The 26,415-nt window shown below is 40.0% G+C and overlaps 1 protein-coding gene across 1 annotated transcript; it reads right to left on the bottom strand.

Annotated features, from left to right (window-relative positions):
- Positions 1-5,954: 5,954 nt before the first annotated feature.
- On the bottom strand, positions 5,955-23,644 carry LOC136940741 (sterile alpha motif domain-containing protein 9-like). The gene is given in 5 exon segments (XM_067233022.1): positions 5,955-9,505; positions 9,507-11,065; positions 11,184-11,237; positions 11,459-11,524; positions 23,510-23,644. Coding segments are annotated over 3 exon segments (4,566 nt in total). The 5' UTR covers positions 11,188-11,237; positions 11,459-11,524; positions 23,510-23,644; the 3' UTR covers positions 5,955-6,502.
- Positions 23,645-26,415: the final 2,771 nt, after the last annotated feature.

The raw sequence follows: 26,415 nt of genomic DNA, 5'->3' as shown, positions 1-26,415 counted from the left end.
CAGTGGCGAGCATAGATTTATATGGTTGCGAGCGTGTGAGTTAAGGCATTGCAGTGGCAGAATAGGGTACAAGTCCGATAAGAATCAGAGACATGATGCAAACTTTATGTAAATGTATGCTGTCATTCAAGGATTAACCATTAGGGAAACTGGGCACTTGCCCAGGGGCACATGACATCTAAGGGGCCCTGGACAATGTCAACTAAAATGTTATATCACTTTATGAACGCAGTCCTAACTTTCCTTAATGTGAGTACTTTATTGCAACTCGTTCGATCAAAATATTATGTTAAATCACGTCAAAAACAGCTGTTTGTGTAGTCTAGTAGCCAGTGCCGCCGCTCCCATAACGCGCACTACGCGCTGTGCGTAGGGCACCAACTCCTGAGGGGGCACCAAAAATTAGCCAACTGAAAAATCATCAAAGTTATAATACTTATAATGCCGATATTATTTTAGTATAGAAATATTAGGCACGTATATTACAAAACAGGCAGAACAAGAGATATAGCCTATTTAAATGCTCAAGTTGCAAAAGTTACGATGGTGCCCCCCCCCCCCAAAAAAAAACAAATACACACTCAACTTCCCAAGCTCGCTGTGGGTGCCCTTCCCTATCTCAGTGGCCTGATGAACTTTGACAGCAGGCTAGGTCAACTTTTCTAAAATTGGCGGGGAGGGGGGGGCGAGGGCCCTCAGCCTTGTTGCCCAGGGCACAGAAAATTGTTAATCCGGCCCTGCTGTCATTGTATAGTATTCCTTTCACTTGGTTGTTAGAAATAGGCTATAGGGCTAAATATAGGGCTATTCTAGATGGAACTCATCACATATGTTGCTTTTTTTCTTGTTATTTGAGTATGATCTCCAACGCATTGTATCGAATTAAATAAACTGTTAACATGAACACCTAGCTCCGTCGTTATTCTCGCCAGGCAAAGAAAGCTGAATAGTTATTTTGGTAACAGAAATTTTCCATAATGCAGACTTACCATAGCTTACTGTCAACTGTATTTTCAAACGAAATGCCACGAAATTCACACTGCCTTCAATTTACATATCACTGTAGAAATGTGGCCTGTGTTTTATATGTTCTACAAAACCAAACGCCTATTAATGGATATAACGTGATCTAACAAGACTTATAAATAATAGGAATAATGTAATAGAAATAAATAATAATAGAAATAATGTAATAAATAAAACCTTGAGAAGTGTGTCTAAAATATACTTTATTTAACATTTGCCTTTGAAAGGGGCTTAACAGAACTAGGCCTATATACAAGACATTTCCATCAGATATAAGTGGGGGTGAAACAGTCACTGAGGACCTTCATTGTCCCACAAAAGCAGTCTGGCTTGATGACACGATTAAAAAAAAGAATAATGGGTGTGTTTAACAAAAGCTTCTGAAGGCAAGACTAATCATATTTATATAATTTCTTATTGTTGTTATCAGTTAAAGTATTAATCTTCGTCTTTGCTCCAGATAGACATGTCAACAATCTATGCTCACGCTTAACATAATGTAATATTTGCCATCATGACATGAACGTAAAAACGTTATTGACAGAAAAATCAAATCTGTTTAAAAACTTTTTAGGTTTAAAATGCAAATAGGATGATTGATTACTAATTTCATTTATGAGTCAAATAATGCAGCCACATTCTTAAAATGAAAAAGCTTTTGTGCAAATGCATTTGAATTTTGGTCACGATTTGCTTCCATACGTAATTGCAGCAAAACTGTCTTTTCACCGTTCTAAATTATTGCGCTGGCTACATAGTATATGAGCCTGTACAAAGTGTCTGAAATAAGTAACCATAACAACAGGGACGGAGTCAAAGCCTCCATTTACAATTTTGAAAGATTTTAACAAGCTAACTTGTATCTACAACAATGAGTGACTTCCATATTTATTTGAACCTATTTGAAAAAATTTACTTTTCTGAATGTAGTGTGTAAGTGTCACATAACCGCTCATTTCACATCCCATTCGCTATTCACCTCGCTAGTCAATCGACTTCAGACAGGCTGCGGCCAACACAGTGATGGGAAGTTCGGATCCTTTTACGGACTCTATTCTTTGAATCTCGTTCATTAAAAGGAACGAGATTCCTTGGCTGAGTTTGAAGTAAGTTGAGCTAGCTTTATGGAACCGAATAAACTAGAAATTAGTCAGACTAACTGACATAAGTCTGGCTCATTCGGTAAACTCGCTTTATGGAACAGGCCTCAGGTCACTGATTTGTAATCACTGATGTTGACCTTCATGATCACTTCCTGTCCTTCCAGACCTGCTGGAGAAGTCCAGGATGACGTTCCAGCTGCTCCCGGAGAGGAGCTACCACATCTTCAACCAGATCCTTTCCAACAAGAAGCCAGAGCTCATAGATACAGAAATAACACTTTTATAGTGCAGATAAAGTGTAATGGCAACTTTCCAATTTCTCGTTGCCATTATACACAGGTAGTTTTAGAAGTGATCTTACGCAGACACAATGTAGCAGATTTTCCAGTCCTTATTGCTGTTTAGTTTGTTGTTTATTATGCATAGTTGAGATTTACATACCAGGTTTCCCATTATCGTTGGTGGTCTGTGTTGTGGTTTGTAGTTTGTTCTCTGGTCTGGTCTCCTAACACTGGTCTGGTGATTGATGCACTTGGAGGCCTGTGCCAACTAGTGGCAAGTCTGTTAATTTGCTGCATGTAATCATTTGTAGATTCTGTATCATTGCCTCATAAGAACATGTGTGAATGTCATTTCTTGTTCCCTTTGGTGAAACGGTGGAGGTGGTTTGGACACCCCAGGGACTTCCGCCTCAAGCTTGGACCACAGTTTTACTGCTCAGCATTAAAGACAGCGAGGAGCTCATGGCCATGGATGTGAGTATATAATGTAGCGGAGGTGGTTTGGATCCATTCTCTCATGGTGATAGTTCTGCATGAAACTTTAATAACCCAGATGTGACTTACAGCTCACATCTCAGTATGGCTATCACAAGTATAGGATGGCCAACGTTGCAGCGGTGACCAAAAACTTGGAGGCAGTGATTCAAGGATTTAGAGTCATTCCCCGCAGGTTTTATTAATAAAATGGGGGAAAAAAAGAAAACTCTGGAACCCTCATTTCCCCTACCTACACAACTTCCCAAATAACCAGACACTTCAAAACATTTCCGCTAACTCAGGTCATTTCGGCATTTTACATACGTGTTCGCCAGAGGTGTGGTCGGCTGTTCCCCTTAGTCCCCACTTCCTCCACCTGCTCTGCACTTTTATCCGCGCAGCCTCAACCATTCTGCCCATTATACCCCTCCTAAATCAATTAATCTTACTATACTACCTACTCCACCTTACTAAAAATAAATACATTCCCTAAAATACTACCGACAGGTAAATACACATACCATCCTGCTACACAATGTCTAGCCCGCTAAATAGCTCCCCAGCGCTCACCTTATACAAACACCCCTGTCCTTCCACCAACAAAGTCTTACGTTCCGTACGCTCACGTCTTAAAAAGACCCTTCCGACTTTCCGTCGGGTCTTTCCTCTGTCCGGACACAGGATATCCCCGTGCCACTGCCCAGCCCCGCACAACGTTCGTCATGCGGTGCATGAACGGCTTCCCCGCGACGGTACATTGCTTGCTAGCGGTAACGGGCAGCCGCACCGTTACAACAAGCCATGTTAGAACTTTCCATAACATAATGTAAGCATTTAACAGATGCCTTTATTCAAAACAGAGATCCAGCGATGCCCACAGATGTCGGACTGATTTCATATTACTGTCAAACCTTTTAAATGTATTTGTGAAATATGACAAAAGTGCTTTTTAAACACAGATACCTTTCCTTTAATTAGCATTGTAATCATTTGTGTAATAAACCTTAATGAAGTGTAACTAAATAGCTCTTTCTACTACAATTTTGTATTTGTATTGTTAGTTACATGGTAGGCTAGTTAATGTAACCTTATTGTCAAGTGTTGCAGTAAGTTACAGTAGCCTACATAGTGGTCTTGATGAAACCAGCTTTCTTTGTGATGACAAATACTATAGCGTACTATTTCACACAATTAGACACAGGTCTCTCACTTTCACATACCATAATTTAAGTGTTAAGTGTATGTACGTTACTTTTCAGTGGCACAGAATGTCACATTTGCTTATATGAAACCAGATTTTCTGGATAGAGCTCTGCTATGGTGTTGACTAACGTAAAGGAGACTTGTCCACATATACTGAATTGATCACTCGCTTTCCTTAAGGTAGCAGGAAATAAAGTGTTCATGCTTAGCAACCATCATAGACAGGTACTTCTTTGTCTGTCATTTACATCAATTGTAGAAATGTACATGCAGTGCCTTTAGAGGAGTGGCGTATATTCTTAATTACTTATAACTGAACTCAATAATTGTCATTTGAGAGGTGCCTTGTCTAGGATATTATCAAAGTACATGTAGCACCTCTTTCTAGAATGTTATGAATTATATATACTAACATAGCGTGAAGAGTGCAGTGACCTTTATGGCAGAAAGATGTAAGTGACGCCTGGGTCTTCCTATGGGTTGGGTAGAACTCCTGGACAAAGCAATGTCTCCTTCAGAAATCAGACAGTTTATCAAGATAATCCACAGATCTTGTTGTGAACACATTGGAACCTGAGTAGCCAGCATATGATTTTTGGAAAGAGACCACAAACTGGCTATCGGTGTTCATGCACTTCATTCAAACAAATGAATGAACACTGACAGCCAGTTGGTGGTAGGAGTACATATTCTTTTCACAAGAATAAAACTTGGTAAAAATATAGACGTTTGCTGGATGTGGACAAGGAGCTTGTTCTGCACAATCACAAGTAAATTGGGATCTATGAAGACAAATGTGTGTACCATTCATGTGTGCAATGTCTATAAATCTCAGAAAATTGAGTTTTCCAGTTTTAACCATATGCAGAGTGTAGCGGCATTCTGTTAACTTAAATTGGCTTTTTTAAGTCCATAAAATAATTGATGCTGCATCAACACAAGTTACACAAAGACAAAATAAAGTTTATTTTCCAAAAGGATTCGTCTTTGGATAATGTAATCCATTAATGCAAGAAACAAGTCATGCTTCGCTCGCTGTGGCATTTTCTTTCTCTGGTAAAAAGAAAATTGCCCTCCCAGTCAGCTGCATCCCATACCACAATTACTAGCCTTACCAAAAATAATAAAACAAGTACAACAAACAATAACTACTGATAATAATAATCAAATGAAGAGTTTGGTACATTTGTCCTCTGGTTGACAGGAGTGGTAACAAGTAACCTGGTGTTACTATCAAAATAAATCACTGAATAAATAGAGGCACATCAGAAGACTAACTAACAAGACCTTACATCAGATGGCTTTCACCCACCTCTGGAACAAGTAGAGACAAACTGGCTGAGATGTAAGCTAGTGTACTATTAGATAGTCAATATATTGTACAACATGTACTAACCTCTACTGTGCTCCACTGGATGCTTACACAATATGAAAGTGCACATTGTTTGTGTTATGGTCATCTATCCATAGAATATTAACATTTTGCAAAATTGGGTTAGTATGGTAGATGGAACAGGAATAGCAAGGTAATTAATAGATGGAGAATAATTTGCTAATTTACCAATATATTGTCTTAAACAATATGTATTATGGCACTAAGAATAAAACTATTGTCCTAAACAATATGTAGACAGTTTTTCAATAGTTATAAATTACTATAATTCAGTGACAACACAACAAATTGCAAAATAAAACATTAGCTTTTTTTTTTATTAATCTACACATTTCAAAAACATACATTATTATGAATGCTTTGGTGTTACCTGACATTGCACTGGCAAAAATAACAATTCAACCAGGTCACAATCATGATCATTTTAACTTGAAATCAAAAATTAATCCACTTACATAAATAGTCAATAATAATAAGGAAATAATTGCCTGCAATACACTAATATTATCATATAGTGGGGTACTGTGAGGGGTACATAAAAAAAAAAAAAACTGTGGTCATAAATTATATTTCACTCAACATACTGTACGTTGTTGTTAAATGTATAGAGTGGGCAACCATCTCCAAAAAATGTAGAATGGCTATAAATGCAATTTGCGTGTTCCATATCCTTTATTGATTGAGACATTATCTATATTCATATTGGTTGTCTTTATCAGATTTTACATACAGCGTTTGCTCCATTACATCGATAAAAGGTGAATCTGTTATGTAGGACTTCCTTTGACAATATCCACAGGCGTGACTACTTAACTAAAGATGCCTGGTTGCCTAAAATGCATTAAGCACACTGTGCAACTGTTAAATTCTGAAAAAAGAATGCAATCGAGAAAGGAAGAAAGTAATTCACTCATAGCTTTCATGCTCAAAGTATTTACATCTCTGCCAAACATGTATTATCTAGTTACCTACAAAAGCAAGACATTTTCCATCTATGGAATTCTGATCACTTTTACATTCTATTCTTTCACTGTGATGTTGTATGCAACAGGTCCTCTAAATGTGAAGCCCAAGTAGAAAGTAACGTTCTCATTGCTGTAGGGCACAGAGGCTATATTCAGTGGAGGAATACAAAATTTCTTCTGTTTTGGGCCAGTGAGATAGATTACTCCATCTTCTGTCCACCCAGATACAGTCTTCAATAGGTGAGCTATTTCAGGCATTTTCCACGCCTCTCCACGGAACCACTTCATTCTCTTCTCAGACACAGAAAGAATCTTAGTGATTGCTTCCACTTTGCTCTTGTGGACAATCTTGCTCCAGCCGCTTCCATTGCTTAAAAAAAAATGTGTGTAAATTCTTCTCTTTCTGGTAGGAACATCCTTCATTTTGGTCCAGTAGCTCTTTTGAAGACACTCAACGGCTGACTGAACTATGTCATATTTGTTCTCTTTGTCTGTGTCGTCTTCCTCTGGCCAGAACAATAAGGTGAGTAGGAACAGGGCGCTGGGCAGACACTTACGTTTGTCTGTAGGGAACTGCTGACTGAGTGTCTGGAGGTCTTTCAGGGCAGCTACCTTTGGAGACTGAGTTGACATGCAGCTAAAAGCAATATGTACTGCTATGTAGTTGACCAGATCCATTTGTTCCAGCCTAGCTTTCTGAGGGTTGCTTGGATAGAGAGATATGATGTTCTCCAGAACTTTTGATGGATGTTTTTCTTTTGGGTCTGTCATAATAGAGAAGATAGTGGTTAAATGTCCCCCTCCAAGGCGATAAATGATCAAGCGTTTCATGAATGGAGTCAACGTAACTGGGTTTGACTGACTCTGCTTCAGAGCTGTGCTAGTAGATGCTTCACAGAAATATTTCCCGTACTCAGTGGATTTCTTCACAAGCCATTTCAGTGGATGACTTATAATTTCAGGACTTTCAATGGTTTCTGCCTCATCAGCACCAATATCTGTCTGAAAGTAACCCAGGTCTTCTGAAATCCACTCAAGAGATTCATGTAGCGTCATTTGAAGTTTTTTTAGCTGGCAGTGAAATGGTTCCCATGGCTTCCTAAGTTCTTCTGGAATGTATTCTTTGAGCAAATACTTAATACATTCTGAGTGGCCCTGAGCTTTGTTTGAGAAAATGTGCAATGAGAAAATTAGCTTCAACAAGCTGCATCCAACTTCAACAGTTGCAAAGAAACCTGAGTTATTCATGTCTTCACGGTCCGAGATGGCTGCATTTTCACATTCTTTGAAACAGTCAATGGCTCTCAGGGCAGTTTCCACAGCATCTGCTGTGTTTTCAGCAGTCTTTGCTACCTTCTCAATTACTTTCAACTTGGCATGGAACCACTTTCTGTACACCTGACCTTTTGTGTCAAGTATGTATGAGTTACTAGGCATTTGTTTGGCTGCTATTTCTGCCCAGTGTTTTGCCTCTTCAAATTTCTCATGGGTGTAATTGAGCCGAGCAAGTTGCTGAGCAAAGAATGCATCTTTGTTGAAACGTTCGTAAGCTTGCGTGAGTAACTCTATCGCCGTGGCAGGAGTTTCATTTGCACACACATGCTCAATGAGAGGTGAAAAAAAGCTGTCATATTCATCTCCTTTACTGATTCTGCAGCGTCGCATGAACAACACTCTCAGGAACTTTACATACTCCTCTCTTCCAAACCGATGCTCAAAAAGCACATCCTCTCGGAGCAGATTCATTGCCAAACAACTTTGCAGCTTTTGGTCACCAAGGAGCTGCTGAAGGATTTCCTTAGCAACTAATGGATGGATTATTCGAAGTGATTCAATGTGTGTCTTGTCATCTTTCAGATGTACCAAGACGAGCTTGGCCGGCTCACTCAATGACTCCTCAAAAGTATGTTGCCGAAATCTATACATGTGTAAGGGTAGCGTCATCAGGGCTTCCCAGTGGGACTGGGAAATGAAAGAGTTATGAACATAGGTGTTCAGCAAAGCTACATAGTGAATGAGGCGGGTGACAACATGTTGGCGGTCAATGTCTTGTAGTAAATGTTTCACAAAGTTTTCCACATACTCCACAATTTTCTGATGCTTAAATTCGACACTCATCAAGACAAAAGTCAAGATGAAATCTATTTTGTACTGTTCCTCCAGTTTCTGTTGTTTCCCTGCAAACTTGATCTTCTCTTCAGGTGACAGTTTGTGAGTGACAGACACATTATTCAATGGGAGGTCTTTGCACATCTTCTCTGGGTTATGTGAACGTCTGCAGCTCAACAAAATAAAGCATTGCCCCCGTTTTATTTTCTTAGTGTTCATGGCATTTTCAAATTCATTTCTCAGATCATCTAAGTATTCTTTGCCGCAGTCTTCAATCAAAAGCAGCACTGGGAGACACTTCTGGGGATCTTTTTCCTCATACTCTCTCAGCTGAACTGCATGTTCAGTGACTATTGCAGCTGAGTATGATGGCTTCACAATAGCACATCTGAGGTCTTTCCTATTATTCCACATGATCTGTCTTGCCACAGTGCTTCCACCACTCCCGGGATGATGGTAGATGTTGATACTCTTCACAGGAAATGGATCCACACTCCATTTCAGGTTGTCAGTCAGAATTTCTGATATTTCCCGATATGCATCCCTTTGAATCACTTCTCCAACATACCCCTTTTCTGTGAGCCAGAAATTCAACCAGGTCACTCTTCCACCATGGTAAAACTCACGTTCAATGGTATCTTTGTTTGATTTTATGAAGTCATCAGTTGTTTCATTACAATGGTCCATACTGATGATTTCCAGGGAATACATACTTTCTTCCTCTCTTGTTTCAAGAAGGCACTGTCCTTTAACAAAGATAGGCAAGTGCTTAGTTGCTCTAGAGGTGACAGGTTGGATTTGTTGCAGAGTAGCATCAACATGACTAATTTTCATCCCAACAACACTGAAGCGGTTCACAGTTTCTGTTCCACAAGAACCTTCTGCAAAGCTCTGCCACTTCTGGTAGTTTTCCTCAGATTCTGATATGCATATGATGTCATCATGGCCCCTCCATATCAGTGAAGAACTCAAAGAAGGTATGCAAGAGAGGTTTTTCAACTGGGGATGTGAGGAGAAACAGTACCAAGAATGTACCTTTTGGCAAGATCTGTTTGCAGATCAGTGACACAGATTCTCTGAGGAGGGTCATTTTTGTTTTGATCCATGTCATTTCGTCACAGGGGTTTTCATTTCCTTCGTAATCTTTGCGTCCATTGCAGAATATCCAGCTAGTTTGCTCAAATAAATGCAGGTGACTCACAAATTGGTCAAGGGGCATACTTCTTTGTATTTTGTAGTTCTGCATGAAATGCATATTTGCAGCATGGTGCTGAATGTATTTACTGCAGAGCCCTGACACCTTGGAATCTGGGTCAAAGTCAAACACACAGAATATGTTCAAGTTGAGTAAGAAGTCAATGCTTCTCAAATCGTCAGGTCTGAATTTGTTTGCAACAAGAATGTACCACTTCTCTTTCTCTATGAACTTCTTACCGTTAGTCACCAGCATTGTGAGCTTTCTTCCAAGATCTTGGCAAATGCCTGGAGTGCTTAAATATCGACAGTGCTCAGCCTCATCTCGTAGAGCATCTCTGTCCTCGACTCGCTCGAAGAAGTCTAATTGATCGCTCACCGGCTCTGTTTTTGAGCCCACCCTTCTGTAAAACGTGTCTTTTTCATAGTCAATTTTGTTATTTGACTCTTTGAAGTTTGGCAGACGAACAGAGTACATCTTTTTCCTCACAATGCTGATGGAAGGCACTATGTCAACCTCTACCACATACCTTTTTTCTGCACTAATGTCCAGGACCTCTATGAAGCGTGGGGGACGAATGCATTGCCGCATGTGCTCACTGTGTGAAGAAGAACAGCTCCTCTCAATGTAATCTAATGCGTCAACATACATATCTTTCTCCGGCACAGGAAAACCAATAATCTCACCGTGTACATAGCCCGCATCATCTCTACTGTCCATCACACCAAAGTGTATTGTGCCATTTGATCTAATATTCATACAGCCACTGCCAAATTTGATAACCTCTTTGGCAAATTTTGCCTGCAGTCTCATGCGTTCCAGAGTGACTGCAGTGGTGAAAGACTTGTACTCATGACAAGGAGAAATCAGATCAAAAACACCAGATTCAGGTTGCAGTACATTGTGTTTGACATAAGTGGAATTAATGCCCTCCTTATCAAATGGTCGTGGTTTACAGTCTCTCTTTGTGGTCAACACACTAAGAGATTGTTTTGGAGGAGTTTTATCCTTTGGAACCTCTGGAACCCGTTTATGCTTTTTACTCCCTTTTTCAATACTTTGTGGTTTTTCCTTGACCTTTGATCTCTGCTTGAGAAGGCTGTCTCTCTTCTTGAGAATCAACAAAGCAGGTCCTGATTTCATTTCAGTTTCTTTCCTCAGAAAGTCCTCAGTCAATTCAAGAAGGACTGTCCCAGTTACCTCTTCCTCTGTAATCCTTTTAATATACTGCTCCTTCACTCCTATAGTCCTTAACCAGAAGCTCACTTGAACTTCAGTCCATTCTTCAACTGGAAGCATGTCTTCTTGTTTTGCTGTTGCATGCAAGTAAACATACGTCATAGAAAGGGGCTTTACACGATAAAATGTCATTGTTAAATATTCAGTATACTAAGTACAAAGTCAGACACATTTCTCTGAAATGTTTCTTACCCATTATTGGTATTTTGTGTCAAAGCTCACTGCTGGAACTTCCGATTCATCAATCTGCAAACAGAAAGTTTAAGTGAAATTCACAAAGTGTTCTTTTTTATGCAGCATGCATTACCAACACCAACCAGACTAAATAACTTCAGGTCTATTTAAAATGCTTTGACATTTATGCATTTGACACATCCACAGCCATAATGCATGTCCATCCCACATAACCACAAGGTAAGCACTGGGACCTGTTGTTTGTGTGTATGTGTGTTTGAATTTAAAATTACCGGCTCAGTAGATTTGGGTTTCTCCTCCACAATGGAAATCAGGATGTACAGGATTGTTAGGAAATACTGAAAAACAAGTTTTAGTCGTTGATGTTTAATGCTTTGTTTGTCCAGACAAACACTTCCCTGAATATTGTCCGGTACTAATAGCAAATTTGATAGCGGCTGAATCTGGAATGCAACTACATTGAGTCAGATCGGGAAAATGTTTGTACATTTATGTTCTTACGTATGTACTTCTTTCAGATTATCTCTTAAAACAGTGAGGTAAAACATCACACAAAATGGTAAATCGGTATGGAACTTAATGTTTGCAATCCCAGATCAGCAATAATGTATTAAGTACGAAACAGCTGAATAATTAAATAAAAAGAAAAAAGATTTTGTTAAAGAAAAAAGCTGTTAAACATTAGTATCAGGTTTGGACTATTTTATCTTGTTCGGACGATTTATTATCTAGTCTGAAGAACATGATAAGTCGTTCTTATTTTGTGAAACCACTGTCAATCAAACTCAAGCTATGGTTAAGCGCGGAAGTTCAGACAATAACATTTCAGACAGTGGCGAAAATCTGTTGACAAGAGTCTGCAGTTCTATAAATTGTGGGTGTGGCGGATATGGTTCTGTGCCACCACTGAGGTGACTAGACAGTGCTGTGCCACTGTCTCCTATACTGGTGCTGCTGGCAAAAAGGTTGACCCCCGGTCCTGCCATGGCTGTGACACTATCATCTGAAGTCTCTCCCTGGCTCTTTCCCTTTCACCACCCTCACTGACTCACAGTCTGTCTCCTAGAAAAGAAATAAGATGTTTGCCATCCTCCTAACTACCAGTACCCAATACTACACAATTAATCACAACAACAATACCATTGCCTCAAATTAATCTTGGTTCAGTCACCAGTTTAAGTAGAGAGTGGGGGTATCCATGGCATTGTCCAATTATGTCCCTATTTTACAAGTCTAAAGAAGAGAACCCGTCATGTTGCCAAACAAGAGACTCAACAAACTTATTTTAGCACATTTCACATCATTGTTATGAACATTTTATCAACTAGTCTTTGAAATTAGGCCACTAGGGTTCTTTCTTTGCGTTTTGGTGTCCTGAAATGCTCTGATGTCCGTCTTTCTTTTTTCTGAAATGTTTCTACCATGCTGGCCGCACACACAACGTGCAGGTTATTTACAGTAGGAGATGGGCTTTTATCATTTATTACCATTCTTCTAGAATAGGCTTCGATCTACAAGGTAGCTAGACAGTCAGTTAGGAAAGGTGAAACGGATTGCATTGACAGCTGGATTGACAGCTGTATGAGTTCACCCTTTACACAACGCAAACTGCAACCTTTTGTCATTTTAATATAATTCATGTTTTGGTTTTATATTTGGCTGGCTTCCCAGAATAGCTGAATATGCAGCTAGCGAGCCCCAATTCCGTTTGTGTGGTATTTGCCGTCATCTTTGTTATCCCTTGTGCTGCCTTCGGGTCACATGACTCAAGGGTTCATAACGAACCATCGTTGTGTTTACCCAATTTTACCCAATACAAAAACAATTAAAAATAATTTTCTTTTAACCTTTTAACCTTCTGAGACAGCCCAACGGTTAAAAGAAAATGATTCACTTTGTTTTTGTATGCGGTAAAGTTGTCGCAATACGACAGTGGGTCACAATGACTGATGGGTCAGAATGACCCGAAGATAACACAAGGGTTAAAGCCAGTTTACTCCAGATCGGCACACAGGTGCTTCAAAGTCCCTAGAGACGATTTAGCTTTTGCAACGAGACCATTTAAGATAATTATGACAATGGTAGAATATAGTATAGTTCTGTTCAGTATCGCTAAGCATGGCAAATGGATTTAGAACAACTACAATATCCGTGCTGATCTTGGATTAAATTGACGATAGCAAAGTTTCCATCTTTTGACGACGCCAAATGGAATAGTGCTAGCTAATGTTTTCTCTATCGGTTTGTTTGCTAGCTATGCAAATGCAGCTAGCTTAGTGTGTGTGAACCCTGCCAACATAGTGAAATCGCTATTGTGCGATTAACTGGATTAATTTCACGTTAGCCACGTACATTTCAAATGGTAGACACTCAAGTCACCTTGTCAGATATTACAACTACTTACTGGACATCACCCACCAACGACACAAACAGATACTGTCCGATTTTCACACACGCACCTGCATCACTGCTGAGGGCTGGGGCTGTGGATCAAACCATTGTGGGACCAAGGGCGGGGTTCGAAATCTTTTTAAACTTCAAAAAGCGCCATTGTGTCCATAATCAGCAAAGCGCTTTCATTGCATATTATCAATGTTGTTGAAATTACATAGTTATGTTTACAGTGATTTATTGGGGGGGACAAATCATATTTTTCCCAGGATTGGGGGGGGTCATGTCCCCCCTGTCCCCCCCGGGATTTCCGCCCATGATTTCAGATAAGAATATTTCTCATATTTAGAGTGCTTGCAATATTGCTATGAATTGCTAGTGCAAGGCACACTATCGATATAATCTAATATATAAAGTGTATACAGGCTTTTTCCCTCAGAAAAGACGGCCGAAGAATCAATCCGGAGTTTACGAACGTCTAAACCCAATGTCCACCCTCATAGACTCACAGACTTTGAGGCGCGTCCTTACTAAATCTGTGAGGGTTTAGGGCTTCCCACTGTCAAATTGTCAAGTACGCGAGGGCTCTTTCTCAGACATTTTGAGCCCTTTATGCACCCTTTTTGTTAGTCCACATTTTGCAGACTTTAACTAAGGGTATTGCCCACAATTCACAGCGTTGTGAAGTGAAACAAGGGTTACCAGGGGCACACATAGAATCAAATTATGTGGGAAACACTATATGTGTATATATATATACACTGTATGTAGTATATGTAATTCATTTTATTAGCCTATTATACCTACTGGCACAGTTTTAACTAACTTCAGGGATATCAAGCATAAGCGATGCGTACGAAGTTTTGGTGCAAATCAAAGTCACAACAGGTGCACTGGAGAGGCAACAGCAAATGACATCTACGTTGTCCTTGTAAAATTGTTGCTGACATAAAACAATTCCCTGTGCTTTTCAACTTCGAGAATTCATTTGATGCTGATTTTAGAAATCGACTTGGGGGTTCCCTCTCGGTAGGCTATGTCTGCGTGTGTGTTGTGTGCAACGCGTGACAACTCGTTTCTCTCAAACAAACAAAACAACTACTGGCATGCTAGCTCAACGGATCAATCCGTTTATTTTCATTCGTTTTCATCAGGGTAACCACATGTAAAGGACTTTCGTTAACCAACATTAATCATGTAATTATAAAGTCTACAACTTTACAAATGTTCACCGTAGTCTAAAATTAATGGAGTAAAATCTTAAAATGTTTTTTTATTCAGATATATCAACTAATATGGTGTATTTCATCATCCTGCAGCCAATTTCGCAAGCGTCTCGCGAAAAAATTCGACCAGCTGCCGAAACAATCGCTGCAGATCGCAGGCAATTGCGGCGCTTCGCAGCCAGTGTGGTCGGTCCCATTTGATAACATGGGGGCCAATAGAAAAAAGGAGGCGCTTCCAGGCTGCAGCAGATCGCAGCCGATCGCAGGCAGTGTGTCGCAGGCAGTGTGTCCCAGGCGTAATATAATTTGACAGTTTAACAACAAGACTAGCCAGCTATCCAGCCATGTCATTGTCCCCAAATCAAGATTTTTACTAACAAAATAATCGGCATGTCGTGTTGTATGGAAGCAAATCGTTACCAAAATTCAAATGCAAATGCAATTCCAGAAATGCATTTGCATTTTAAGAATGTGGCTGCATTATTTGACTCATAAATGAAATTAGTAATCAATCATCCTATTTGCATTTTAATTTTCTTCTTCAAGAGTGCTCAATCTTTCACTTAATTAAAATGAAAAAAAAATTGACATTTGAGATTTAATTTTCAAAACATTCCCCAGGAAATAGATACCAAAATTCAATTTGAAATGTAAAATTTGAAAATTCTAATGCATTTCCAGAAATGCATTTTCATTTTAAGAACGTGGCTGCAAAATCGTGACCACAATTCCAATGCATTTCCAGAAATGCTTTTTCATTTTCAAGAACGTGGCTGCAAAATCGTGACCACAATTCAAATTCAGATGCATTTCCAGAAATGCATTTTCATTTTAAGAACGTGGCTGCAAAATCGTGACCACAATTCAAATTCAAATGCATTTGCAGAAATGCAGAATGAACGAAAAAGCATTCTGAGCGGCGCAGCAGAGTGACATCAGTAGCCGCTCTTCTTCAGCTCCCTGCTGACCGAGCTACCCATCTTGTTCGGTAGGGGGCGGTGTGCACATCTGCATTGCATTACATTGCAAATGTGCCGGGAAATTGATTGAATTGCCGGGTCTTTAGAGGACGCATCACAGACTGAGCAACTTGATGTCAAACAATGACTAAAACAGTGGCAGAGCTACTATTAATGTGTCAATCTGTGACGGCAGAGTATGCAGCCAAGCTCTCTATGACTTGTTCTACTCGGTCACGGGCATCAGACTCAGATGTATTATTAGATTCTACCTGCTCAGCTAATTCTAACAGTGTTTGCACAATTTGAGGGAGCTAAAGCAGTGGTGCCCAACCTTTTTTGCGCCACGAACCGCTTTCATGTAAGACATATTTTCATGGACCGGCAGGGACGGACTGGAAGGAAAGATAGGCCCTGGACAGCTGCGCTGCTAATGCATGCACATTCTGGGTTTGATGGGATCCTAGTTAGTGACTTCCACACCTTGCGAGCGCGCAGAGCGCGCGAGAAAAATAGTTTAGCTGATTTGAGCGAAAAATAGTTTTTGGAGTTTTATGTCAAATAAACAGCCGTTTTTTCAATTGACAAAACCATGTCTAGTTAATGTGATGTATTTTTGTATTTTCCTAATTTAAAAAAATTAGTAAACACACGTCTTTGCAGAGCTTTTTTGCTCAGGGGAAAACGCCCGCGGAGAAGGAGAGAATCAGGTCATTTTTCAGAATAAAACGTCTTTCAGACTCTGATAATCAATTAAAAGGAAATAATGTTATTAATTCTTTTTTGTGCAGCCTGGTACGAAATGACCCACGGACCGGTACCGGTCCGCGGACCGGTGGGCACCGGTTGGGGAACGCTGCTCTAAAGACCCGGCAATTCAATCAATTTCCCGGCACATTTGCAATGTAATGCAATGCAGATGTGCACACCGCCCCCTACCGAACAAGATGGGTAGCTCGGTCAGCAGGGAGCTGAAGAAGAGGGAGTCAGGTGGCTGAGCGGTGAGGGAGTCGGGCTATTAATCTCAAGGTTGCCAGTTCGATTCCCGGCCGTGTCAAATGACGTTGTGTCCTTGGGCAAGGCACTTCACCCTACTTGCCTCGGGGGGAATGACCCTGTACTTACTGTAAGTCGCTCTGGATAAGAGCGTCTGCTAAATGACTAAAATGTAAAAGAAGAACGGCTACTGACGTCACTCTGCTGCGCCGCTCAGAATGCTTTTTTGTTCATTTTGCATTTCTGCAAATGCATTTGAATTGTGGTCACGATTTTGCAGCCACGTTCTTAAAATGAAAATGCATTTCTGGAAATGCATTTGAATTTGAATTGTGGTCACGATTTTGCAGCCACGTTCTTGAAAATGAATTTCTGGAAATGCATTTGAATTTGAATTGTGGTCACGATTTTGCAGCCACGTTCTTAAAATGAAAATGCATTTCTGGAAATGCATTAGAATTTTCAAATTTTACATTTCAAATTGAATTTTGGTATCTATTTGCTGGGGAATGTTTTGAAAATCAAATCTCAAATGTCTATTTCTTTTTCATTTTAATTAAGTGAAAGATTGAGCACTCTTGAAGAATTAAATTAAAATGCAAATAGGATGATTGATTACTAATTTCATTTATGAGTCAAATAATGCAGCCACATTTGGTAACGATTTGCTTCCATAGTGTTGGCAGCAGCCTGTCTGAAGTAGAATGACTAGCGAGGTGAATAGCGAATGGGATGTGAGATGAGCGGCTACGTGAAACTGACACAGTAAATTCGGAATCATTTTCCAAATAGGTTGAAAAAAATATTGAAGTCACTCATTGTTGTAATTACATGTTAGCTTTTTAGTCTTTCAAAATTGTAAACGGGGGCTTTGAGGCCCTGTTGTTATGGTTACATATTTCAGGCAGGCTCATACCAAAGAATTTATATTGACAACTGAAGAACAAGAGGCGAACCTCTGATGCTTTTTTGTTAAAGGTGACATGACATGAAAACTTCACTTTAGGAGGTTATTTAACCCTTGTGTTATCTTCGGGTCATTCTGACCCATCAGTCATTGTGACCCACCGTCGTATTGCGAAAGATTTACCGCATACAAAGACAAAGTGAAGCATTTTCTTTTAACAGCTAGGCTGTCTCAGACCCCCCACATTGCAAAGGTTAAAAGAAAATTATTTTAATTTGTTTTTGTATTGGATAAAATTGGGTAAACACAATGATGCCTTTGGTCCCCCAGTGGCTAGAATTTTCGATCGGTGTAAACCAAGCCCTGGGTGTTCTTCTCCGCCTTTCAGAAAATGAAAGCTCAATTGCTCTGTTTGAAAATCTCTTTGTTACGTCACAAGGAGGAAGGTTACCTCCCCTCTCTCTGCTTTGCCCGCCCAGAGAATCTGGCCAGCCCATAAGAAACTGAGCTACGACCGTGCAAGTGTTTTTATCCTCGAGAGACATCATGGCTTGCAAACGAACGAAGCATTACATTTGCTTAGTTTGGATGTACAAAGGAAAACTAAAATCTTTTTACAGTTCCTTCATCCGAGCCTCTGAAGACCCAGTATCTTAATTTTATTTTCTCTGGAAATGCGCCTACACAACTTCTGTTCTAGGCGCATTTGTTTTGTATGTCTGCACCAAACACTTCAGTCACGACTGTTTCCTCAACTTGAGCTAATACAAAACTGGCTGGGCTGAAATTAAATTCTGGATCAGTACTAACTCTCCTTCGTCCAGCTACTAACCTCGGACAAGTAATTTAACTAACGCTATATAATTTTGTAGCTTTACTGTATATGGTTACCTAGCTTGCTACCCTTAGAATGTGGCTGTAACATTAGCTCTGCAGCTAACAGCTGAGTTACTGTCGCTAATGGAAAGGTAGATAGCATCAAGTATATCCGCCTTTCCCCTCATTGAAATGACTGAGTGTGTACCTCTGCAAACCAGGGTTATCAGATGAGAATGGGCAAATTTGAGGCATCTTACAGCAACGGGGCTACAGCCATTGCGATACATCCATTGTAAACATTAGCGCATGGTGACGCCCCTCCGCTTCTCATTATCATTTAAAGCTACAGACACCAAAACAGCGCGTTCTGAGGAAAGCTCCTTGTGGGACTGCTAGTAGTGGCTGTAATTCTTTACCAAGGATGAATTTCGGGAAAGGGACTTCTGATACAGTATTAGGGGACCACTAAGGCCTATATAAAAGCATCCAAAAACAGCATGTCATGTCTCCTTTAACAGCCACTAGGTGGTGCTTCGGTAGTGCGGCCACCATTTTGGGGTGAATATTCCAACTGGAGTTACTGGACAACAGCACAGATAGTTACATACTAGTTAGTTATAGCTAACAGATCATTTTATATTTTTTTTTTTGTGTTGACGTTAGCTAGCTAGCGTTGGCAGCTGTGTACCTACCAAGCATTAGTAGCATTTGTATCGGTTAAATGTACGTAGTTAGTAGGCTATACAAAGTACAAAATACAAAGTATACACCTTTTATAGGATCCCTTGCTTAATCAGCCTCTGCCCGGTAGAAAGGGACATTTTAGAAAAAATGTAAAAGTTAACACCAACATTTAGTGGCAAAATCCATTGATAGTGAAAAGTGTCAGGATTCCCGGTACAGCCTGGAACATAAATAATATATTGTGCTTAATAAAGTTATGCATTGTGCTTATTAAAGTTCTGTCTTATGATCTGAGAAGTGTGCTCAGGCTTAAACATTGGGTCTCACACTGAGTGTGGGAAGCAGGCTGTTCTTTGTGTCTCTATCTCTTCATTTTCAGAAACAACCTTGAAACCGGGTGGAGACGGCACCCAAGCAGGTGGGACGCGTAGGCAAGAACAACTCCCTGATGCACGAGAGAACGAGCTCAACCCTTTTTTGATACTTGTGTTTCAATTGCACTGTATAAATATATGCTGGGGAGGGACAGATAGCCAGTTGGACTTCGTGAACAAGCCCAAACTCTGTTGCGGGTAGGGAAACGTAGACAACCCCAGAGCTCTGTACTGATTTCCAACTGCTGCATTAAAGCTGATATTGTCGGACCTCTGCGACTCCAGACCACTCTTTCTAGAACACAGATTTGTGTCATTGAATACCATCATTACATATTGGAATAGACACATAGTTATGAATCCTTCAAACACTGCATTTACGGTGCTCCATTTTCAATATCTTGAAAACTTATGAACTTTCTTATTTGTAATTCCTGTGGAAGTACCGAGCAGCGCGCAGTTAACGTTAGCTAAAAAAGTGTCGGAGATCTACGCAACATCCGTTTATGTTCCTGGACCAGAAAACCAGAGGGCGGGTAAATGTAAATTTTGGGGCGTGACAAAGTTGATGCTGCAAGTTGTGACGTCACAACTTGCACTGTTTCAAAAGCTAGCGTTTGCAACTTGCAGTTTCAAAAAGTGAAATTTTTATAGGAAAGAGGTTTCAATCAAACTAACCAAACTAACATCCAACACTACACATATCAAACGAGTTCAACAATAGAAACTTAAACAATGCTTCCGTCAACAAAATTAACCCCCCAACTGAGTCCCCTTCTGTCCTGCCGCAAGCCATGCTGAAAACCAAGAGCGCAGTTGCGACCCTACATGAACACCGGTGCAAATAGCTACAACATGAAAACTAAATTTCCCATAATGAGTAGTTTGAATCCATCCACCACCGAGGACCTCATTCGGATCAGTACAGTGGGGCCCTCCATGGAAATGTTTGGTGCCTCTACATTTGCTGAAAACTGAATGAATGAATACAAAAAAGTAATAAATTAATATTTTAGTCATTTACATTTAGTCATTTAGCAGACGCTCTTATTAATTAATATGTAATGAATAAATAAGTAACAACTCCTGTTTCTGGTCAATTTTGTGTAATTCATTCAATAGTCTAATAATGATGTAATTTTAAAAGTAACTGAGTAAAGGGAATATAATAAGTAATAATGACTTTGTACAGAAAGTAATAATGTAACTTAATCACTACTTTTACTGAACAGTAATAATAAGTAATAACTAATGTAACTTCCCCCAACACTGCCGACAATACTCTGGTCTGTAGCTAATTACAGATCAGAGCTGACGAGGTTGACATGTGGTGTTCCCCAAGGTTCAATACTGGGGCCTCTTCTGTTAAACATCTACATGCTTCCAAGTGTGTAATTATGCAGATGACAAACAAATCTACATAACTTTATCACCTGGGGACTATAATCCCATACAAGGGCTAGGTAAATGCATTGAAGAAATCAACAACTGAATGTGCCTGAATTTTCTTCAATTAAATAAAGATAAAACAGAAGTAATTGTTTTTGGTCCCAAGGACGAACGATCAACCTCAACCTGAACAGCCATATCAAGACAATTACAAAATCAGCCTACTATCACCTGAAGAATGTATCAAAGGTTAGAGGACTTATGTCTCAACAGGATTTGGAGAAACATGCATTTATCTTCAGTAGACTCAACTACTGTAATGGTGTGTTCACAGGTCTCTGTAAAAAGTAAATCAGAAAGCTGCAGCTGATAAAGAACGCTGCAGCTCGAGTCCCCACTAAGACCAAGAAAGTGGATCACATCACTCCAGTTCTGAGGTCTTTGCATTGGCTTCCTGTCCAACAAAGAATTGACTTAAAAATCCTGCTGCTGGTTTATAAAGCACTGAATGGTTTAGGGCCTGCATACATGTGTGATCTGCTGCTACCTTATGAACCACCCTGACCCCTCAGGTCATCTGGGACTGGTCTATGTGTTCCAAGCAGGGCTCTAAATTAACACCCGCCAAATGTGGGTTAAAATTCATTTTGGCGGGTGTTAATAAAAACTCGCTAGCCAGTTTGGCCGGTGATACATAAGGCTCTTTTCTCGGCATGGTTCTCGGTCATTTATCCCCCTGGCAGTACTTCCTAAGTTTCCCATGAACACTGTGCCGTAATGCTACGTGATTACGTTTTATACGTCCATTGGCTGCGCGCAGTTGAAGTGAACCCAACCAGCGCGAGAAACCGTGGAAACGAACGGAGCGTCCACCAGAAAATACAAGAAGTTAAACGAAGCATAGCGGATCATAGGAGGTAATAAGAGCTAGCTAGAGTAGTAAAGTAAGTACAGGAAAAAGTTAACTTAATGCGGCGGTGGTTAGGACAAACTTCTGGGGGCGAGATGAGAAACGAGGCAGGGGTGAGGATATTGATAGCACTAGAGAAACGAAGAAAAGAAAATGTAATGCCAAATGGCTGACGTGTCGGGACTGGCTTGTGTTTGACAATGAAAATGTTGTCATGTTTTGTAAGGATTGCCGCATGTAGTAGTCTATACGTATAAGAAAAATTATGTTGCTTACTGACACAGTCTTCTGTAATGTAAGAAATACACTGTTCTTAATAAAGAGTATATTAGGTCAGTTTAATTAATGCCTGCTTAGGACGAAACGTTACTGTAAATGCATGGGCAGGAGTCAATCGCATGACGCGAATGGACGTTTTAGCCATTTACAATAAATCGTGTCTTTACTTAGTCAACACTCAAAAAAATGCTGGGTTGAAAACAACCCAGGTTGGGTAGTTTCCAACAGCCTGAATTTAAAGATTACATTAAACTAATAATGCATGGTGTCGCTCTGGATAAGAGCGTCTGCTAAATGACTAAATGTAAAATGTAAATAGTGGCCGATGTCGTCATTGTTCCTACTGTGTTTTTATAGCCTAATTCTAAATTCAGTCTCGTCACATTACGTGACTGTTCTGTGCCACTGCTAATGTGACGAGACTAAATTTAAAAGTAGGCTATAAAAACACACTAGGAACAATGACGACATCGGCAACCATGCATTATTAGTTTAATGTATTCTTTAAATTCAGGCTCGTCACATTAGTAACTTTGTTCTGAACAGAACTGGGTGTGCAGACACATACGAAAAGTTTCTCCTCCATTTGAAATTGTCAAACCCAGAAATGTTTACCATGACGAACAGTTGCTACGTTACAAGAAACCAATCCGATTGGCCAACGCTAGCGTTTTCACGCTCCTCATTTACATAAAGTTGAGAATCCAACTTGAAACGCTCCGCTCGCCTTCCCACAATGCCCTACGCGAACGCCTGGTTTCATTGAAAATGAATTGGAAGCCGACGCCCGCCGCCATTTTATTTCTTAAACTGCACTGCAACTTTCATTTTATTTCTAGCTTTTTTACAGTTTTTAATGTCTTATTGAATGTTCTTAATTGTGATCTTGTTTTTTTTTTGCATTTTGTTTTGATGCTTTCAATGGTTTTATGTGAAGCATTTTGAATTGCCTTGTTGTTGAAATGTGCTATACAAATAAACTTGCCTTGCCTAAAGATAAAGTAGTCAACCATTTTCTTCGTGTAAAAAAGAAACTCCCAAGACATTACTGGGACCATTTTGTCACACGAATTTGAACCTTGCAGTTCGCTAACGTTATTCTTAAATTAAAATTTTTATTATACAAGAGTATCATCTGGGAATGCAAAAATGATTTACTGTAGCCTGGGAGTCAGGTGGCTGAGCGGTGAGGGAGTCGGGCTAGTAATCCGAAGGTCGCCAGTTCGATTCCCGGTCATGCCAACTGACGTTGTGTCCTTGGGCAAGGCACTTCACCCTACTTGCCTCGGGGGAATGTCCCTGTACTTACTGTAAGTCGCTCTGGATAAGAGCGTCTGCTAAATGACTAAATGTAAATGTAATGTAAATGTAAATGTAAATGTAGCCTACCTCTGCCAGCAATTGGCTAGGTTCATGCATAAGTCGTCCATATCCACGTTATTCGATTTCTCATATCCTTTGTCCTTACAACTTTTAAGCAAAATCTGTTAAATTCACAAGCGAACTAGGTCGATACGATTTCTGAGTGCAGACGATGTCTCGATCATTTAAACAGTTCAAGCACGACAGTCCGGATCTGAAACCAACAAGCAAATCCGAATCCTTCAAATGGTGACCCCGACGCTGAAAAGAGGGAGTCCAGAGGGTTCCGGCCCGACCGACAGATCGGGAGAAAGACCCATACACCGGTACGAGGAGGCAGACGTAATCGTCAGAGGCGCCTCAACATAAAAAAAAAAGGTAAGCAGACACCTGTTAATTCAAAGTACTGCTATTCGGAACTGAGAACCAAATTTAGACGATTACTATGTTTCATCGTACCTAGTCAAACCAACAGTGGTGGGAAATCAACCGTTTTTGTGTTTTGTCCTTGTCCAAGGGGAGGTTAGAGTCCTCTCCAGGGGTTAGAGTCCCTAAATTCGTTGTCCTTGTCCAAGGGGAGGTTAGAGTCCTCTCCAGGGGTTAGAGTCCCTAAACTCGTTGTCTTGTCCAAGGGGAGGTTAGAGTCCTCTCCAGGGGTTAGAGTCCCTAAACTCGTTGTCCTTGTCCAAGGGGAGGTTAGAGTCCTCTCCAGGGGTTAGAGTCCCTAAATTCGTTGTCCTTGTCCAAGGGGAGGTTAGAGTCCTCTCCAGGGGTTAGAGTCCCTAAATTCGTTGTCCTTGTCCAAGGGGAGGTTAGAGTCCTCTCCAGGGGTTAGAGTCCCTAAACTCGTTGTCTTGTCCAAGGGGAGGTTAGAGTCCTCTCCAGGGGTTAGAGTCCCTAAACTCGTTGTCCTTGTCCAAGGGGAGGTTAGAGTCCTCTCCAGGGGTTAGAGTCCCTAAACTCGTTGTCTTGTCCAAGGGGAGGTTAGAGTCCTCTCCAGGGGTTAGAGTCCCTAAACTCGTTGTCTTGTCCAAGGGGAGGTTAGAGTCCTCTCCAGGGGTTAGAGTCCCTAAACTCGTTGTCTTGTCCAAGGGGAGGTTAGAGTCCTCTCCAGGGGTTAGAGTCCCTAAACTCGTTGTCTTTGTCCAAGGGGAGGTTAGAGTCCTCTCCAGGGGTTAGAGTCCCTAAACTCGTCTTGTCCAAGGGGAGGTTAGAGTCCTCTCCAGGGGTTAGAGTCCCTAAACTCGTCTTGTCCAAGGGGAGGTTAGAGTCCTCTCCAGGGGTTAGAGTCCCTAAACTCGTTGTCTTTGTCCAGAGGGAGGTTAGAGTCCTCTCCAAGGGTTAGAATCCCTGAACACTGTCTATTTGTGTGGAGTCAGATTGAGTTTAATAAAAATAGAGAGTGTGGTGTGTTTTTTCCTTTGACCAAGAAGTTAAAGAAATCCCGAGGAGAGTTGGAGAAAGGTGGGGGCTAAAAGAGTCAGTTACGTTGAGATCTTACAAAGGTTATCCCAGAGGGTATACCCCTGGTTTATAAATAGGTTCTAATACAATTGGAAGAGTTATACTAGAGCAAAATTAAGTGAATAGACGGTAAACGCTAAACAGCTGTGTTGGTCAAAGAATGGTTTGAGGAAATGTATGTGAAAAATTATGAGGAAGCAATTGGAAAGTTACATAAAGGATTGGTTTAGAGAGGATCATGGAAGGTTAAGAAATAAAACAAGAACGTTTTGTGGATGTGAAGAGATGATTGGTTTAAACACTGATGTTTTGAAGAGGAAACTATGAATATACTTTGAAGGTATATGGGATAACATTTTAAGTCAAAATAGTAAAATCTAGGGTTTTTAAGAGTTTTGATAAAGGTATTAGATGTAATTTGGTTAAAAATGAGAAAGAGAAAATAACTAAATGTACTTTTATTTGGAGTTTAATTATAATTTGGTTTTAAGTTTTATTTGAGAGTTTTATCAGAGCCTGGCATACTGTTTGGGATAAACAGTTAGGCTGTGATAATGTTGTATTATGAAGAGGGTTATTATAACATTCAGTTCTGAAATAATTTGGGAAGACTCATCAAGTCTGATAAATTGTGGTTATGATGGTTTGAGCTAATTGGCTCGTTTTGAACTGCAGCAAAACGAGTTATGAAGTTCTACCTATCTGACCTTTATAGAAAATATAGTTGGGAAAAATGTTTGGTTAATAGCTACATTAAGAACATTATTTGGTTTATATTTCATTTAAGAAGAATACGGATTCTGGTTTGGCATAATGAAAATTGCTTTTATCATATCTTTGATAAAAAGAGGTGTGATTTGGTAAAATACAGAATCTAAAACAATATTGGTCTTAAACTTGCTAAATGACTAAATGTAAACTTAACTGTTTTAAAAGACAGAAAAGGTTTTTTGAAGTGAAAGAAATTAGACTAACAGTTGATTTTCTAAAGAAGGGAACAAAGAAACAGATTGTAATTTCTAGGCATGACTAATAGGAGTTGACTATCAAATGATGATACTGTCTTATTAGATGCTGTTACATGTGTTTGCTCAACAATAAGAAAACTGAAGGGTCAATACTGCCTGGTAATTATAGATACAGTATGTTTACTATGTGAATTGAAGTCTTTCCCAGTCCTATACCAGATGTATAACACCATTTGAATTGATTTATTGGAGATCATATGTAATACCACAACTTAAACCTTTCACATAGCATGATGAAGAGGCGAATCAAATGGTTAACCAATTTTATAAAAAATGCTAACTAGAAAAGAGATGTCTTCTGCTAAATTCTGTTCCAGGTGAAGCAGTAAACCAAAGAGTGGAGGAGTCAAACGAGGAGATTGGGTATTGATTAAAGTTATCAATGAAAGGAGGGATCTTATGAAAACTTTAAAATATCCTGTCTCATTTCTGGGTTTTCTA

Source organism: Osmerus mordax, chromosome 3, assembly GCF_038355195.1.
Source record: "Osmerus mordax isolate fOsmMor3 chromosome 3, fOsmMor3.pri, whole genome shotgun sequence".
Lineage (NCBI taxonomy): Eukaryota > Metazoa > Chordata > Actinopteri > Osmeriformes > Osmeridae > Osmerus > Osmerus mordax.
This window is presented reverse-complemented; position numbering and strand designations above follow the sequence as displayed.